Genomic DNA, 18726 nt, shown 5'->3' on the forward strand with positions numbered 1-18726 from the left:
TGGAAAGTCAGACAGACCTTCTGCTCCAAGGGCTCTTTCAGTATGAGGATAAGGTATCCCACCGCCGAAGCAGCCTGCAAGGCTGGCTCAGCATGTTTTCCTCCCGCAGCCGGGGAAGGACATTGATTGAGCTCTGCGAGGCATCACGGGAACGGTGTGTGTCAGGCTGTGACAAACTTCTAAGGAAATGTGCAGCAAACACACTCGTAGCTTGTCTGGATAAATCAAAGAGCGCAGGAACCATCCCAGATGTTCATGCCACTGCGGAGTAACTTAATATTAAAGTATTTTGTCTGCAGCTACACCAGGGATGCGGCCACCTGCCCGGTGTAATGAGCGTCACGCCAGAGGGAATCTTTGTTCTCCAGTCCCCAGTTTGCCAGCACTGGTGGTGACGCGCACCTGCGTCCCAAGGGTGGCTGGAGACTTGGAAATGTTTGCAAATCCTTGAGTCCGAGGAGACGTCCTGCGAACAGCGTAAGGATCGCCGGCATCCCAGGAGATCCAGCGACAATTCCCAGCGGTGTCACAAACTCATTGTACAGCCCTCTGCGAGTTGCTATTTTAGCTCCTCATACTTAAAAAGAGCAAATATTCTTCTCTTCGCCTATATATCCCATCTTTTTAGATAGTGACAAGCTTCTCCCTAGTGAACTTACCATCTGCCCACCCCGTGTCTAGACTCGTAAGACATCTAAGGGTTTCTGTCATACCATTCGTACGTCCCGGAGGACAGAAAGGGTTAAGAACCAACTCGGATTCTCTAGGGAAAATAGAAAGGCACCAGAAAAGAAGCCAATTCAACTGATTTTACCCAAAGGGACAAAAGGAGGTTTAGAAGGTCCTTTATAAAATGTCACAGAGAAAAACGTTATTGTCCTACAGGGAAAAACATACCCATTAACAAATTAGGTGAGAGTCGAGTGAGATGTAAGAGGTCTGAAACAGCTGCGTGACTCAACGCCTTTAAACTGCCTGTCTTCACACACTTCATTTATTTTGGATAGCAGCATTGCCCATGCCAATTTGGGAGAAAAGGGGACTGTAAAAATACCTGGGGATAAATGTGAGTATTTTTAATGTTAATAGGCAAAACCTAATGGATCTGAGCAATGCGATTTGGGTTTTAGAAAACAGCCAACTTAGGACCCTGCCAAACACACGCCCATCTGGGTTCCTCATTTTCCTCAAAGCGTCGCTGAGCGTACCTTAGCAACTCTACCTGAGCCCTGTCAAATGGTCTGAGTGGAAACAGAGCTCAGGGGAGCTACTCTTGTATTAATGAGTTGGGTAAATGCTCATTGAAGGGAGGCCGAAGCAATCACAGCATTTAATTATTTCTGACAAGTCACAGATAAGTGAACTGAAGAAAAAAAAGAAGGAAAAAAAAAAAAAAGACACCTTCATAAGGAAGGGCACTGTGACAAGTCAGCTGCTTCTACAGCCTGCAGACACCAAAAATACATAAAAATATTCCGTAATAATATCTTGGATTGTATTGGGAAAATTAACTCATATTCCACTTCTATACACTGACCATAACAGCTAAGGTAGAAGAAAGCATGATGTCCACAGTCTAATGCCATAGCCTGTTCAAGGGAAAACTTATTAACCACAGACACTGCAAAGACAGCAAGGAGGAGCGAGGAAGATCCAAATGGAGGGATGAGGCTGTACCAAAAGGGATCTCAGGCTGGATTCCTGCTTGGCTGGGACGAGCATGGAAATGAGATGAACTGCAGGAGCACCCGACGGCAGAGCTGGGCACGGACTCCTTCGTCACGCCTAAGCTAACAGCGTTTGTTGGCAGACCACGGGCGAAGGGCTAGAGTGACAGCAACATGACTGTGTTAACCGTTAATTATGCGTGTTAAAAGTACAAAAAGGTCAAGGCGGGGGGGATCGGAGCGTCTGCTGACATCTGGCAGCATTTTGGGGAAGTCTAGTTTCTCCTGAGGTCCTTGTTGACTCAGGAGCGCTGATTTGCTTGCCATTAATTGGAGGAAGAGGTAATGAGAACTGACTCATCGCCAAGCTGTGCGCCCTGTGGACTCATTCCGGTGTCAGTCATTATATCTTGCTGATCACTCAGACAAAACTAAGTTTTGCGGGGATTTCAGTGACTGGTCAGCACCCTTCCTTGGCTCATGGTATTTGCATAATATTCAGCTGTCCTCCTCTATACAATAAGCTAGTAAAACTCTAGTGCTGGCGTAACTCAGCTGACACAGCAGAGAAGGCATCACAGTATATGCTCCGATTCCTGGAGAGCTTGCACTGAAGGTCCTAGACGTGCTAATGTCATTGCTCATGTCTTCAATGTTACTGCGACCCCTGCAAGCTAAATTAATAGAGGTCTGTTAGCAGCTGCTATATGCACACCCCTCTGCTTTCCTATGCACACCCCTCTGCTTTCCTATGCACACACGCATGAGTGCTATTACTATATTGGGTTTTTTTCCAGTTAAGGCTTAAAGGATCAGTATTTAATTGCAGCAGTAAGGTAAAGGTATGAGACACGGTGTTTGCGTTAGAGCGATTTGTCACAAAACTGGGAGGGAAACAGCAGCCGTCAGATGATCCATCGCACGCTCACCTCATTTAAATGCAATTCAATTTAGACAGACTATTTGGCCCAAAAATTAGAAAGATGACTTAACAAAAAGCATGGAAGAATACTTCTGAACCCAGGTGTCAGATATATTTGCGTGTGACCTTCATGGAGGAGCTGTCCAAGAAAGCCTCTAGCCATTAATTGCTAGGTTGCAATTAAGGTGGCAGCCGATGTTTAAAGCCCCCCCAGTCCCCCTTTTCTGGCCTTATTTTAAATGCAACGCAGAATAAAAAATAAAAATAGACTGATGTGGTCTTCCCCACACTGCAGTACAAGGCTTAAGAGCTTGGCTGGGCCAGGACAAGTGGATTGCTATGCAAACAACATACAGAATGCCTTCGTTTAATCAGTTTGTTGCTTTGCACAGATAGGAAAATTAAATGAAGTTAACTGTATAGTTTTAAAGTCACCATTCAGCCTTTCAGTTGAGACAGATGGCTTTTACTTACAGTGCTTCCTCTGGCATTCAGTGGCGGATTTGGCAATCCTCTCTGGGTCTGGTTCTCAGCAATTCTCTGACATGGGGGCAGTTAGCGTCTTCATTGCACATAATAGTGCTGTAGAAGCCAAAAAAAAATGGCTCTTTTCTAGCCAGTTTACCCCTTTTCCATCTGACAGAAGTGACTTTCTTTCCTGGCCCAGAAGTCAATGCACGCTGAGCATTGACCTCACGCTGGTCTCTGCCAGCCAGCATGGAAAGCACATGCATTAGAGGACAAATGCTGAGAGTCCCCTGATGTTTGCAAAGAGTACCGAATCCCCCGATATTGTCCTTCTCGGGGAATAAGAGAGCCCCAGTTTAACTGGGACAAAGAAGAGGCAGCTTTACCACTGCGTGACCCGGGCTGCATTGTCCGATGCAGGGAGGGACACATGGCACTAGGGGTAAGTGGGAAAGTACAGCCCTTCTTCCCATCACCCAGTAAACCTGGAAAATTAAACTAGATTCTGACCCCATTGCAAATCATTGTAACCTCACTTCTGTAAGAGGGTTACTCCCGATTTACACAGGAGCAAGTTAGAACCAAATATCAGATCTAATGGACCTGATTCTGTTGATATTTACACCAGTATAGCCTAATGATGACACACTGAATAATTCACAATTAAAAGTCAAATTACTCACTATTGCTCAGTGAATAGTCATGGTGGTTTCTTTCCTTCCCTGCCAATAAATCCAGTATCTACTGACACTGACAAGTGTTGATCAGGTCTAGAATGGAGTATTATGGGACAAATAAGTATGAGAGAGCAATGGTCACACTTGTCAGACCGAAGGCACTCCAGCATCTACCTCTGAGTTGCTTTTTGGGCTGCAGCTGGTTCTCAAGAGCCTTGCCAGCTCCATGCAGGTCCTTCGCTCCCACAGAGCCCGCCAACCTCGCTGCAGCTCGCCTGCTCCTCTCTCTGACCCCCCTTTGGGCTCCTTCTCAGCACCTCACCCTGTTTTCATCCCTGGCAAGAAGGAAATCAAGGCACAGGGACCAAAACAGAGCTAAACCAAATAGAAGGAATGACCTTCACGACAAGACTTGGATTCTGCTGTTGATAGAAAAGCGTAGAGTCCTGGGGTAATTGGAAGGTGCTGCATTCAGAGACATCTTGTGCATAATATATTGCTCTTTTCTTGGAACACGATCCTGCTCTCAGTTGCTCTTCTACCTCCTCCAAAGGCAGGGCTTTAACGCTGCAGGCACTGAGGACACCAGGAGAAGCAAGCTACACCTGAGACAAGCTACAATTACAGCTATAAAAGTTTAGAATAAAGCTCAGGAGAGCAGAAAGCAGAACGTTGTCAGTCACGAGCTTTTAATTCCCAAACTGGCTCCCGAAAAAGATAAGATAAAGCCAAACCAGATTAACCAACTTCAAAGCAAGCAGCAAAGCATTGGTGTGCTAGAATAGAAGGCAGCTGTTGAGGGCACTAATGAATAAAACAGGTAGAGCTTCCTTACTGACTTGCTCCTTGTCCCTTCCAGGTTTTCAGAAGTCTCCTGTGATTAGTCCGGTCCCATAACCAGATTACAGCATCCAGGTAATGCAGGAATGTCTGCTACAGAAAGGTTTAAGAGACCGATACAGGAATGCTAGTAGAAACTCTGTGGAATGGTCTTCTCCAATTAGTTCTCCAAGGAAGAACAATATTGAATGACTCCTACAATGAATGCACAAAGTATTATTGTCGTACTAATCATCAACTTTCTAAGTAAAATTAAACAATTTGCTAATTAAGACTCATGACAATTCATCATTACTGTAACTATGCACTTCAGATGATTCATCACCCCGTAACCGGCTCCTGCCGCCCGGGGATGTGCGCAACGGCTGCCTCCAGCGTGCAGGAAGGAGTGCGGCTCCTTCCCTGCTCTGAGCAGTCCTGCTCATGAGTCACCTTGGCCTGGCTCCGGGCGGCTGCTGCTTGCCAAAGGGAATAAAAAAAGAAAAAAAAGGAGGGGGGGGGGGGGGGGGAAAGAAGGCAGCTTGAGACAGAAGTAATCTTTTTTAAGTTGGGATGGGAAAAATAGTTGCCCTTTCTAATGTTATTTGACCTGGATGATCAGAAACTAAGCAGATAAGTCTCATGAATTCCAAGTGATATATTTTAAATTAACATCTGTCCAATTAATGACAGAGGTCAGAGTCTCCTGCTGAAGAGGGAAGGAAGAACGCTGCCTTGCAGCACAGAGAAGATAATGCCTCTGATGACTAAGAAGGGGAGACCCAGAGACTGGGAGACCCAGGGTGGGGGAAGCCCAGAGACTGGGTGCCTCCTGCTCGCTGGATCACCACTCTCTGGAGCTCCCACCACCTGCGCCTCCGCTCGCTGGCCTTCCCCATCGCTGGGTGCCCCCTCACTGAGCCTCCACGAGTGGATGCCCAGCCTTGAGGAGGAGGCTGTGAGCAGAACCCTCCCGAGGCACAGCCATGCTTCCCCTCCCTTGGGCAGCATCCAGAAGACCCTTCCCCTACGTCAGCGCAACCCCGAGAGCTTGCATCGCCCAGGCAACACGACTCCTAACTCCTCTGATGATGTCTCAGCTTTCCAAACATCTTCCCTTCTTCTTTGCCTCAAGATGGGTAAACAATCTTACACCCATTTAACAGAGGAGGCACCAAACTCCATGACTTACCCAAAATCACATTGCCTCCTGCTGGTGCCCATGCCATTTGCAGGATGCCCCTATCCAAGGCAAGAAGCAACACCAATATTAAGAGATTTGTATTTTATGTTCATCTCTGATGTAGCCTTTCTCACTTAAACGCTATGGTTTGACCTCTCCATCTCAGGTTCACAGAATGCAGACAAATCAGTCCCCAGGAGTTGCAGGATGAACCTATCTCATCTCCAGGGGGTTCTGCAGTGCAACGAAGGATTAATTAGATGAGGAAACTCAAGGTACTATGGCTGCAATGCTACCGGCAGGGCCACACCAGGGAAACACCACGACCAGCACAACACTCCAGCTTCCCAACGTAAGCACAGCAACAGCGTTCACAAGCTGGGGGAGCTCCAATCTCCTGTCCCTGCAGAACATCACCACGAAGACACAATAAATTCAGCGCAATCCCTGCGTTGAATTCAATGACTTCCATGGCAACGCTTCATGAAGAAGCCTGTGAGGGCTGGGCTTGCTGCTGCCCGTGGGAGCGGGTCCCCCCACCACAGCCCTGGGCACCCCGTCCCGTTGTGCTGGCAAAAGCAGCCGAGGACACAGAGCTGTCTGCAAGCACGCCAATCACCGGACAGCCCTAAATGGGACATTTGAGTTTTAACCATCTTGAACTGGTCTGAGCTAGCTCCACCAGCCTCCATAATTCAAGGTGCAACCTCGCAGAGAGTCCTCTCCTTGCTTTGCTGCTTGACTTGCCTCCTGGGTGCTCCAGGAGGGGCTGTGTGATGTAAATCAACCTGCTTGAGGTTGAATTTTTCTGGGGCCGGAGGGATTTGGCACCTGTAAAGCACCGGAGCAAGAGGAGTCCCAGAAATACCACGAAACCAGCCCAGCAGGCTGTGCTGAGGAGGGAAGGATGCTCGTCAGCCACGTATGCTCTGCCCCACGGATAAAGGATACAAATCTAATCCTTCACACCTCTGAGGCAGCAAGAAGAACCCGGCAGCACCTCCCAAAGACCTGCTGCGTGCCTGGGCTTTGACATCTTCTTGCAAAGGGTTTTTTCAGCTCAGCCAGCTGTTTGCAAGCAAATCTCACAGCAGAAAGCAAAGCCCTGTCTAGCAGAGCAACAAGTGCATTGATCACGGCAGTCAGCGCATCCACCAGCCCAGACAGGGACAAGGATGTGTCCTCAGCTGTGCCTTCGCAGAAACTCATCCATCCATCACCATGCAGCAACAGGACAGGAGAGAAGGAACGACTCAGACAGCGACCGCTGGTGTCGAGTCAAGCAGCGCCCAAGCCGAGCTGTGTCGGCAGCGCGAGACTCCCGCAGCATCAATCAGCGAGGCACGACACGAACTCCCTCCTGGGAACATGCTGCCTCACACCCGGACTCTCCACACGAGTCTTTTGAAAAGGGAACGGCCTTAAATCATCCCTCACGGAGGGCAGAAACAAAGACACCGGTGGGGAAAATGTCTGCAAGCAGAGGACAGCAGTGATTGCAAGGAGTAATGGCTTCCTCCCCCTAAGCAGCATTAGCAGCACTGGCCCAGCTGAGAATAGGCCATTTCATTGCAATGTCTTCAGTCTGAGGTTTATAATTTTGGACTAGGGCTCCTCTGAAAGCCAAAATGGAGGCAGCTGGGCTTGTAGGACCAGATGTGCCTTATTGCACTTGATGAGGCAGGTGGGAGAAATTAAGGGCACCTTACACTTGCTCGCTTAAAAGCACCAGCTAGAGGTGCTTTATCTTTGCAAGGGCTTATCTCCATTTATCCTTGGCCCTGCGGAGGGGAGCAGGCTCAGGAGGGCTTGGGAGCAGGTTGTGTTTGTAGGCTCATGGAAAGCACGTGAGAGCACCCTGATTTCTCTAGCCCTTCCACAGGATGGTGCAAACCCCTGCGGACAGCCCTGCCAAGGGCAGGAGAAAGGCTCAAAGGGGGAAAAACCATACCTGGGAGGGCTCGCAGCGCTGGCGTCTTTAAAACCAGCTGCGCTGGGCCCTGCTCCGCGACCAGCCGCACCTGCCCCCGCTGCCGCCCCTCGGGGTTAAAGCCGGGCCCGGGGTGGGGTGTTGGGGGGGCTCGGGTGGGCGGCTGCGCCCATGGACGGCGCATCGCCGCTGGAGCGGTACCTGGAGCGCTGCAGCGGGCAGGTAAAAGGGAGAAAAGGGGGAAAAAAAAAAAAAAAGTTAAAAAAAAGGGAAGCTGCGTTGGCCGGGAATCGAACCCGGGTCAACTGCTTGGAAGGCAGCTATGCTCACCACTATACCACCAACGCCGCGCTGAACGCCGTTTCCCGCCCGCGCCCCAGCTGCAGCGCGCCCGCCCGCCCGCGCTGGGCTCCCGCCCTTGGGGCTCCTCTGCCCTGACCGGCCTGGCCGCCATCTCCGGCCCGGCCTCGAGTAGGGGAGTAGCGGGCTATAGTGGGCCAGGACTGCTGGGAGCATGGAGGAGGCCTGGAGGGGCTCTCCGCTGGGGAGGTCGTTCTTTTCTGCCGCAAGAGGAATGCTGCTGCTGCGTTTAAACTCTTGCCATGGAGTGCTGCGTGTGAGGGCCAGCCTGTGTACCAGGGTGTGGGGGCACTGAGGGGGCAGGAGGCTCAGATCTCTTCATGCTGGTTGGTAAATGGTTATGAATTTTTTTTTTTTTTGTATTTAGAATAGCCTTGCTGGTATCGAGTGGTTGCAGAGACAACAGGGTGTGAGGGACTAGGAGAGGGCTGGACTCTGCAGCTGAGCATCGTCTTCACCCAGGGAACACAACTTCTTTACTTGCATCCCGTTGTAAACTATTTTTCAGCGCAGAAAATGGGTTTAGCACAGGCTGTTTAAATCCAGAGACCTCCTCACAGCAGTTAGTAAAGCCTTCTGAATATGGCCCTATAAAGTATATAATGTGGTGAGGTATAACTGGGGTTTTACAAATGCTACTGAGCTTTTTGTATTTCAGACTTGCAGGGATACTTGATAATAGCAGATGTGTGAGATATCACTGCAGAAAGAAAAAAAAATCCAAGTCTGTTGCTTAAAGCAGCTGGAGTTGATTTATGCATACCTGGGTTGTGGAGATTCCTGCAGTGGAAGTGAAAATGGCTGTTTCCCTTCAAGCTGCCCCAAACCTGGTGATCTCGGACAGGATCTATGTGTGAAATCTCCTTCCTGGAGCTGCTGGGAGATGTCCAAAGCTAGGCAGTTGATGGGGCCTTCAGTGCAGTTAATTAACCTAGAGTCTATAGCAATAACCCTTGGCAGCCAGCCCAACATAAACATGGTCTTGTGCCCCCCTTCGCAGCCTCTGAGCATCTGTCTAACAAGAAGGCAATCTTCCCCAGCGCTTAACCCTATAAGGGCTTTTTCCCAGACCAGTTATATGGAAACCTGATGAGAAAAGAAGATTGGCTTTCTGTTTCTATCCACGTCATGCAGTTTACCTTCTGTTGCTTTTCTTGATTTGTTTTTCAGCTGTTTAATGTTTCCAGCCTCATATACCACTCATTTCTTCATCAGCTTCTTTCTTTAAGCTATGCCACAAACTGTCCGCTTTACATCTGGGGTTTTTTGCTATTATATTTATCATGTCCTCTGCCCCTAGTATGATGTGTGAGTAGTCTTACAGGCTTGCAGTGATGAGGCTTTTTTTGGTGCCATTTTCTCTGCATCACAGTTCGTATAAAACTTTCTTAATTAGCTCCTTACAGCTAAGCCTTAGTCCACTGGAGCTCTTGCAGAGACTGTGCCTTCCTTCCCCTGTTGCTAACTATTTAAAACAGATGTAGTTTAGTTATTCTGTAGTATATTGTTATTTGTAACTGTTAATATGTTTGTATCTGACCTCTTAATTCTCAGATGGTGCTCTTGGATCCTGTTTTCCAAAGAGCCGAGGGCTTAAGGAGTCTTACTCAGTGGCATTCTGCCCCAGCTGATCTCATATGGGGCTCTGCATCTAGAATTCAGTTTTAGAAACAGTTTTGAACCTAGGTATTAATGATGCTCTCGGAGCTAGACCTGATCACATCTGTATTCAAGCCAGTAAGGGTTCTCTGGGAGGATCTGTCACTTGGTAAGAGTTTTCCAAGTGTCTACAGGCAAATATACTGCAAAGCAGGAGCAGAGATCTCCCCGTGCGCACGGTTGCATTGCTAAGTGAGCGGATTAGCACAGAACATGGAGCAGCACTAGCTCAGGGCTGAAAAGCATTGATCTGGAAACCCTGCTCCCACTGGAGCTTGGGCAGTTGCTGCCAACTCAAGGGCCTCAGTCTTGTGCCCTGTTCCCTGTTCTGATTTGTGCTTGGACTTTTCAAGTCTCTTTGGCTCTCGAGCCCAAAAATGCCTAAATGAACACAAAACCGCTTGTATGGATCATCTAGCCCAAGCTGTCACCTGCTGTGGGTCTTGGCAGAAACCACCTTCTTAGAAGAAGCTTTCCACTAACTATACCCTAATGGAGAAGGGAATAAATCCTTTCCTAAACTCTTGCCTCCTCAATATTATGATGCCTTTTAAATAGTTTTTAATAATAAATAGCTGATAAAGAAGGACATTAGTATGCAAGAACTTGCTTGCAGGTATGTTGCGTGCTTGATCTGGCAAAAGAAAGCTGGCTTTCCTGACTGTGTCTCGCTTAAATCAGTCTGGTGACCTCCAGCAGCTGCAAGGATGAACTGCTCGTGATTCTGTGAGCTGCTGCCCTCTGTTGCACAAACCCAACACCACACTGACACCGTCCCCGGTAGCAGGGAGAGGAAATAAATAGTAATATACTGAATGGGAGTTAAAGCCAGCCAGAAAATGCCAGCTTGGAAAAACTCATGAGCAATTATGTTGGTTATGTGCGTACCTGAGGCGTGACAATGGCTGCGAAGGGCAAAGTGCCAATGCTCCTCCAGTCGCTGCTGAAGGACTGTGGTATTACAGGAGTACTCTAAACTGCCTTTGAAGTGTGGTGGGAAAATGCATATCTCCACTGTAGAAGTTATCTGGATTTTTATATGCTGATAGACAAGCAAATGACACGCTATCAAATCTTAAGACTATTCTTTGCTATAATATGTATGGGGAAAAATGATTTCAACTTCCTCACTGAATAGAAGATTAATCTTAATTTAGTCTCCCAGTTAATGTTTTAATACGAGACCCTTAATGACACTTTTTCTTAATTCAAGGATGACCTCTCAACTAGTCCTCAGCTGTTTACTCACATGAGCCCTTATGATGTAGACCTTCCAATTCAAACAACTGAAGATGTGTTGTTCGGTTCTCAACTTAATCAGCCCAAAGAGCTTCCAACAGACTTCTCCTCTGTGGACCTCAGCTTTCTTCCTGATATTACCCAAGATAACAAAGAACAAAACCCATCTGAAGATGGTAATGAAATGCAAAAAGAGCTTGATGAGTCAATATCAAGAAATGAGGACAGCAGTATTTTCATGGATGAAAGCAGGTTGTCCTATGCAGATGCAACCCAACCATCTCCTGAAGCATCTGGCGCGTGTCCTCCTCTGACACCAATGACTCCTATGACCCCAGTGACACCTGCATCAGAAAGCTCTGGCATAGTTCCTCAGTTACAGTAAGTTTATGTATGTATTATATATGTAGTGTGTATAATAATAGTTTTGCTTAAACTGTGAGGTACTGCTCTGACTTCTCACTTAGAGAATGTAGCAAGCATGGTTTGGTCTTAAACAAGCCCACCCAAAAAACTAGAGGGGCAGTTATTCCTCTTTGAGGAGAGGTGGAGCAAATGAACAGACAATATTGGAAGGCAACTGGATACTGTGCTGATCAGTGCAATGCAGAAATGGAAATGGCACAGAACAATACCAGGCTTAGCAAAACAGGGGAGAGTGGACTTGATAGCTGTGTTGGGTGAGTGAGTATCGGAAAGGCCTCTGGCTTGTTAAGGGGGAAAAGTCTCTTCTGAGAGAGAGGAGATGAAGTCTCTCAACGGGAGAAGTGTTTGGTAGAAATTATATATAGTATGTACTGCTAGTTACTTCAGTCTGCAGAATGAAAAGAAATATTTGAAAAGGTGGATTTCTTCCAGCAAGGAGAATGTTAAGGATGACAGCAGACTCCAGGGGTTTAAAGATGTCAGTCTGCTTTTCCGAGTGCAGAAACAGTCTGAACTGAGCAAGGGGAAGGGGCATGAAAAGAAGCGTGAGAAATTCTGACCTCGTTAAAAGATCCTGTCCTGCCTAGGCTAGAGCAACTATGGAGTAGTTTATACCTGTAGAGAATAGCATGCCCTTACCTACCTTGAGTGCTGTAGTAACTCTGTAAACACTCAGTAATGGTTCAATTCAAAGCTGTAAAAGACTTTAGTGATGTAGTTCTTGGAAGACACACAAACTCAGTATTCAGGGACTAATAATTTTGTACCTTGTTACATCTCAGAAACTGTAATTTTGGTATTGAATTACTTAAGTTTTGCCAAAAGTAGCTTAAGGCTAGAGTGGGGAAAAGGCAGGCAGGAAATTAGTTGATGGCAATTATTAATTGGAGTGTGACTTCACATTAAGCTAATAATGTTGGGGGTTGGCTCTGTAGTGGCTTGCTTTTGCAATAAGAAAATTCCTCTCTCCTTTCTCAGGAACATAGTGTCGACTGTAAACTTGGCTTGTAAACTAGATCTGAAGAACATAGCTCTGCATGCCAGAAATGCAGAGTATAACCCAAAGGTAAATCTTAAGAACTCAAAGCTTTACCCGCACTCCTCTTTCTCAATGCTGATGGATTCTAATATACAAATTCACCATGAGCTTTGTCCCTTTTCTGATAGCATTGTCTTGACCCACAGGGAAAGTCATAAAAATCTGCAATTTGGGCCTGTTAAATTAAAAGAAATACAGAGGACCACAAGGAGATTTTTTTTTTTCTTTGAATAAAGCCTTAGCAATGAGATGTTACCAAGCTGTTTAAGAAAGGAGAGGAACTCTTCCACCTGTGGCCAGCTACCTCCAGCTGAAATGGCTCAAGCAGCCCTCACTGGGGGAAGGAAAGAGAATTACTGGAGTCAAACTGGTATTACATGATACTTCTAGGCCTAAGAGTGCAGAAACTTACTGGGGATAAATTGGGTTTCTGGAAGTGACTCCAGACTGCTCAACAAAATGTAAGGGACAAGGCAGTGGTCCTGTGACTGTAGTGTTAAGCCCCCTGGTCCTAGGGGTGTGGAAAATAACTTCAGGATGGTAAATAAACACTTTTACAAAGCAAATGCATGCTGTCTTGAGCTTTGACAGTGGCAATTCTTGAAAGAGTGAACAGAAATACAGTACCAGCTAATCCCTCAGCTGGACTCTGATGTCTTCCTTCAAATTTGTAGAGGTTTGCTGCTGTGATCATGAGAATCAGAGAACCACGAACAACAGCCCTCATCTTCAGTTCAGGAAAAATGGTCTGCACAGGAGCAAAAAGGTATTTTTTTTTTTTTCCTTCTCTCTAAAGGTCTGGGACTTGCAGCTATGCCTCTATTCTGATGAAAAATGTCAGAAAACCTTCTTTAAGTTATCTAGTGAAGGGCTGTCATAATTGCAAGAAAAAAATGAAGAACTGGTATTGAAAAATGTCTAGCTTTCTTCATGATGGCAGTTTAATTACTGAACTGCGTGCTTCTGTCCCTAAATATAGATTGAGCCGAGCAGACATTAGCGGAAAAGCTGCTAAAATGCCCAGGAATTGTTAAGGAGTTATTTGCATTTCTCACCGACTTTAAAGTGAGTTAGGACATAACTTGTGTCTGTCGAGTCTCTCTTCAGTGTCTGTGTTCACTAGTCAACACATCTGCCTCTAGAGAAAATGGGAATTGGAGAAAAGCAAAGCTTATTTCTGTACCCTGAAGCTCTTTTCCTCAAGTTCAGCAGCTGCCTCGGTTTTTTATATCTCTAAACTGTCAATGAGAGAATGCATTAACTTACAGCTTAGGAGACCTCTTCTCCAACCCCTGTCACCATCCCAAACTAGCTAGATGATTGTAGTGGTGTCTGCAGTCTACCTCTTGGATCAGCTCTGAGAAGCTGTTGCAAGGAAGTGAGAAAGAAACCTCTGAAGATGGGAACTCCTGAGTGATGCAACATGCTCCAGTGTGCTCAAATAGACCGCAGGAAAGTGAATGACAAAGTGCCTTTTTTTCCTTTGAGCTCACGGAAGTGGTTCTGGGGATAGAGGCTTGCTATTTTGAGCAGTAGCATATCTTTTTCTGGAGCACAGATTAGCATGGCGGTGGCTCTAAACTGACTTCCAGCTTGAGAGCAGAAGAAAGCACTAATCAAAGCTGCTTTCCCCTTCTGCTCTTCTTTCAGTGAAGAGCAATCACGGCTCGCAGCCAGGAAGTATGCGCGCGTGGTGCAGAAGCTTGGGTTCCCTGCCAAGTTCCTGGACTTCAAGATACAGAATATGGTTGGGAGCTGTGACGTGAGGTTCCCCATCCGGCTGGAAGGCTTGGTTCTCACTCACCAGCAGTTCAGCAGGTATGTGGAAGGCAGAGTTACAACCCCGTGCAACTTGGAGCAGTGTCTTTGTAAGCTGCAAACAGACTCAAATTCTGAGGGTGTACAAAGCCTGGTAAAGTATGAGTAAAAATTAACGGGATACTGAGTATCAAGCAAAAAGATGCTCACTGGTTCAGCAAGCATGAAGTGGCCGTAGATGCCATGTGTTACAATAAAGATAGTAAGTAAGGTTTATCTTCTGCAATAACTCCTGTTCTGAGTGGGGCACGGGCCAAAAAGACCCTCTGCTTGATTGCCAGGGTGACCTACAGCAGCTAGCAGTAAAGCTTCCAGTGCTGGAAACCATGACTGACACAATTCAACAGTGAAGGGCTCTTCTAAATTGCTCTCCTGTGTGTTGTTGCACAAGAAGCTCCTGGGTTCTTTGCTCAGTTGGTTAATGAAGAGATTCTTTTTTGTAAAAGCTTTCTTTGACTGTGAATATTGTTGTTTGACACAATCTTCGGTGTTGCTGTGTATCAGCAGTGTGCACCAGGGATTTTCATTAATCTGAGCAGTGTGGGTGATCAGAATTTTACTGGTCTCCTGTTATTCCCAAGTGCAATATCAAACCTTAGTGGGTATTTTTTTTTTTCCACTGCAGACCATGTCGATAGGAAAATAACCAGTCTTGATTAAACAATTCAGGTTTAATTGGAGCAGCTCTTAAGCTACTTGAACCTGGTCTATGCCCTTGCTCCATTGTGAACCTTTAATACTAAGTGGGCCTCTTAACTCCCATCAAACCAGATGTCTGTCTGCAAGGATAAGGTTTCTAAACTTCAGGCATGAAGCTAGACTCCAGCTGCAAAATACAGAACTGAAAATATGGTATGTTTCTGGGATATCACTTCAGTTCTTTCTGTCTGGATGACTATTAGCCATCAATTTAAAGCAAACCTGTAGCTGAGTGATGGGCGTGCTGTGCCTTCAAGATGAGCTTGTTCAGAACTACTTATTGCCATCGCTGAGGAAAGGATGCAGATTTCAGCACTGACAAAATCAAAATTCGGTTGTGTCTTTTATTAGCACTGCATTTAATATTTTACATTTAACTCGGGGACTAAATATATATTAAAGATTCACTTGGCTGTCATCTTGTCTTAGTTGCACAAGATGCTTCCTGATAAGGGCTCTTTGCAGACTAAGAAGGATTTGAGTACTGTTTGAAGATTAGGATAATGGTTTCAATGCCATGGAAAATCAGATTCAGAAGTGGCTTGGAAGTCTTTAAAAGTAAGCATGAAGAACTCCAACCAGCTCCAGCTGGGATTACCAGGTTTCTCTTGAAGATGTCTAAAACCTGACCTGCCTTTCTCTGGGTAGCTAGCTAAAATCTGTGGGTTTAATTACTCTATTGTTAATATAACTAAAGAGCACTTTATGCATACAACACTGAAACAGTATTTGCATTTTACTAATCTTACCTGCTTGCTTTGAAACAGCTATGAACCTGAGCTATTTCCTGGCCTTATTTATAGGATGGTCAAACCAAGGATTGTGTTGCTTATCTTTGTCTCGGGAAAAGTTGTACTGACTGGTAAGTGGTCTCCCTCTGCATATCTGTAATCAAGTGCTACCGCATCTTCTGAAAAAGCATTTAAATTGAACATTAGCTAAACTAATATCTTGCCACAGTAAAGCCACTCAGCGATCTTTTTAATGCATACTGCTGCTTATCTGTGTTTTCTGCAGAAAACAATATCGGTATTGTTGCAGTAGAATCTCATATTGCTTCATATAGTGTCTCCAATTTCCATGTCATTAAACTTGAGTATCTGTACTTTATTCAAAGCATAATGCCATGTGTCAATGTACAGAATTGCAACAGGATGCTGACATGCTAGTAACTACTCAGTCACTTAAATACGAATATCACAATAAGCAATTTAAAATTGCTTGGATAGGAAGCAAACTTCTTAAAACACCTCACCGACAACATTTAGTAGGGATTATTAGAGGAAAGGGTGGAGATCTAAGAACTTGTTCCAGACTGTTTGGCAAAACACTCATGAGGCAAAAGCCTTGCTGAGTAACTGTGCTCAGCAGATATCTGTACCTTGGATCCCATGTCAAAAAAGTCAAATTCCTGAGTGCATGTTCCCAGCGCATTTTTTTTTTAAAGCTCATTAAAAGACTTTTATTCAGATGTATTGAAAGGTAAATGATATTTGTTACCAGACGACCCAAATGCTCTCTATATATTCACAACACAGCTTTGAGGTACGTGAAAGACAAGAGAAGGACCTGCCTTAGCCAGAGATTCTCACAATCATAAATCAAGAATGAGCTCAGCTAACTGAAGAATGGGGCACTGAGTACAAAGCTTAAATGCTTCCCCCTCCAACATCCCCCCCACCTTCTTCTTAGGTCCAGTAAAATCATACTGGCCAGTTCCATTCCACTGATACTTGCATTTTTGGGTCCACTAATTGCAACACCCTCAAGTGTGGAACAGGCCCAGAAGCACTAAGGTAAGTCCTTGTCTGTGAACACTGGGCCCAACTGTAATGACAAAAGTGAATTTGCTGAGCTGCGAGGTTTTTTCCATCATCAAGAGAGTAACTTTCCTTTTGGAAGTAAGTTGTAGTAATGCAGATGAATTAGTCATGTCCAAATGTGTTCTGAGGGAAAGGTTTACACAGTCATCCTGAGTGCCACTTAATCCAACTGCTAGTTCATTTAACCACAGTTTTCTTGTAGCTAATGTTTGTTACGCTAGCACGGTAGTGTCACTGGCAAGGAATGTTCCTGCCTGCTGCAATACAGTTTGTGTTCAAGACTTGGTATTAAAGATTTGCTTGCAGTAAGATGGAAGAGGCTGGCTTTGAAATCACAGGTGTCCTAACAAAGCTTAAAAGTAAGAAAGCTGCTCAGAACTGGAGAAGGGAAGTCCTCAAACTGTGGATCAACTTCCAGTATTGGAATAAATGCCCTTCCTTTCTTGTTTCTATCTTTCCACTTACTTTATCAACAGGCAGAGCTGTTCCTGTTAAGCAGATAACACCATGGTTCTTCTCAGTTGCTTTTTTCTTTTCCAAAGCCAATGTTTTGCACCTGTGAAGAGTAGCCAACTGCTGTTTTGGTTCCACAGATTAAACAAAACTAGTCTAGTCTTAAAGCAAAGCAAGCTAGAAATTGTTCCTTGTGAGGTAGCACCAGTATGATAGAAATTCTGCCTTAAAGTAATATTAACTCACTTTTAAAGTTGCTTTTAAACTCCTGCATTTCTTCATGGTTTGTAATCTTATCACTTAGTTTGAGTTGCATTTGGTTATTCTCAACACTCTGTTAATTCTTAACCTGTTTTTTTTTTTCCTAAATGTCTTTCTAGGAGCAAAAGAGCGTTCTGAAATCTATGAGGCATTTGAGAACATCTACCCCATTCTAAAAGGTTTCAAGAAAGCATCATAACATGGCTCATAAAGCAACGAAGAATAATACATGGGTTTGTATTACTATGCATGGAGCAGAAGCAAGGGTATTCCTGCACCCAATTGTACAGTTGTGGATTATTAAGCAAATGATGCTATTTGGAATGCTAGAAAGGCTGATGCCTTTCTATAGTTTGTGAAATGGTTTTTTGCTTTCAGATTAGCTGTCTGTAATCCACTTGAGTTCTGCCAACTTCTGTCAAGCTGAAAAAAATTGCCAAATGAATGTACTTTTAATAGAATGCATATTAAGGTGGCACTTAAAAGTATTTTGTGATAGGAAACCAGGTGTCTTTTCCCCTGTCAAACAGGCGAATCAATGTTACACTTCAAACTAGCTTTATTGAAATCCTCAGCTCTAAGTGTACCAAAACCTAGCTCCTGCAGTGTTGCATTTTCATGTTTAAACTCAAAATATATTTTTGTCTACAATATAGCTTACAAAATCCAGCATGACTTGATTTCAGTGTTTTTAAAACAGTGATTGTAGAGGACGTACACCAAATCCTTCTGATCCTACCAGTTGGGTAAACTCTTGTGTGTACTGGTGCTGGGATTCCCTTTACAGAGAAGACGACATTCAAGGCCCCTGACAGTGCTGGAACATAAGTAGAAAGTCTGCGGGTGGAGGGGTAACTAAGCAAATTATCTCATTTGTCATAACACAAATTAGATTTTAACAAAATGGTACCCACTTGCATTATTGAAGTCCCCTCAGATGATGGGGGTTTGTTGCTTGGCCCAGATAAAGGCAGGTCCTAACCAACACATTTTTAAAATGGACTTGAGGAAAATACAGTGGGGTTCTTGTACTTTATGTTTTATCTCCAAGTGAACTCGGGGCTTCCTTTGCAAAAGGTGTCATGCTCAGACTGGTGATGTGACTAGAACAGTGTAAAGGTTATCCCTTGGCTGTTCTGGTACCTCCTGTGATTCCCTGGAAGCAAGGGTTTTTTTTTTCAGAACAGGGCTTTAGTGCTGCTGGGATTTGTCCTGTGTCCTCCCCTTGTTTCCTACTGAAGAGGGACAGGTCTGTCAGGAAACTCCCTGAGCCACTAGAGGTT

The 18726-nt window shown here is 45.2% G+C and overlaps 1 protein-coding gene, 1 long non-coding RNA gene and 1 other non-coding gene across 3 annotated transcripts; 1 reads left to right on the forward strand and 2 right to left on the reverse strand.

The window, feature by feature from the left end:
- Nucleotides 1–2122: 2122 nt before the first annotated feature.
- LOC142409819 (uncharacterized) lies at nucleotides 2123–8890 on the reverse strand. The gene is made up of 3 exons (XR_012775783.1): nucleotides 8790–8890; nucleotides 4570–4769; nucleotides 2123–2341 (listed from the first exon to the last, which is right to left on the reverse strand). It is a non-coding gene; the product is annotated as an uncharacterized LOC142409819 (long non-coding RNA).
- Nucleotides 7838–17665, forward strand: TBPL2 (TATA-box binding protein like 2). The gene is made up of 7 exons (XM_075501582.1): nucleotides 7838–7888; nucleotides 10899–11305; nucleotides 12329–12416; nucleotides 13064–13155; nucleotides 14040–14207; nucleotides 15674–15768; nucleotides 17563–17665. Exons 1-7 carry the CDS (start codon nucleotides 7838–7840, stop codon nucleotides 17640–17642), a joined length of 981 nt encoding a protein of 326 aa, XP_075357697.1. The 3' UTR covers nucleotides 17643–17665.
- On the reverse strand, nucleotides 7942–8013 carry TRNAG-UCC (transfer RNA glycine (anticodon UCC)). The gene has a single exon. It is a non-coding gene; the product is annotated as a tRNA-Gly (tRNA).
- Nucleotides 17666–18726: the final 1061 nt, after the last annotated feature.

The sequence above is a fragment of the Mycteria americana genome, chromosome 5 (genome assembly GCF_035582795.1).
Source record: "Mycteria americana isolate JAX WOST 10 ecotype Jacksonville Zoo and Gardens chromosome 5, USCA_MyAme_1.0, whole genome shotgun sequence".
Classification (NCBI taxonomy): domain Eukaryota; kingdom Metazoa; phylum Chordata; class Aves; order Ciconiiformes; family Ciconiidae; genus Mycteria; species Mycteria americana.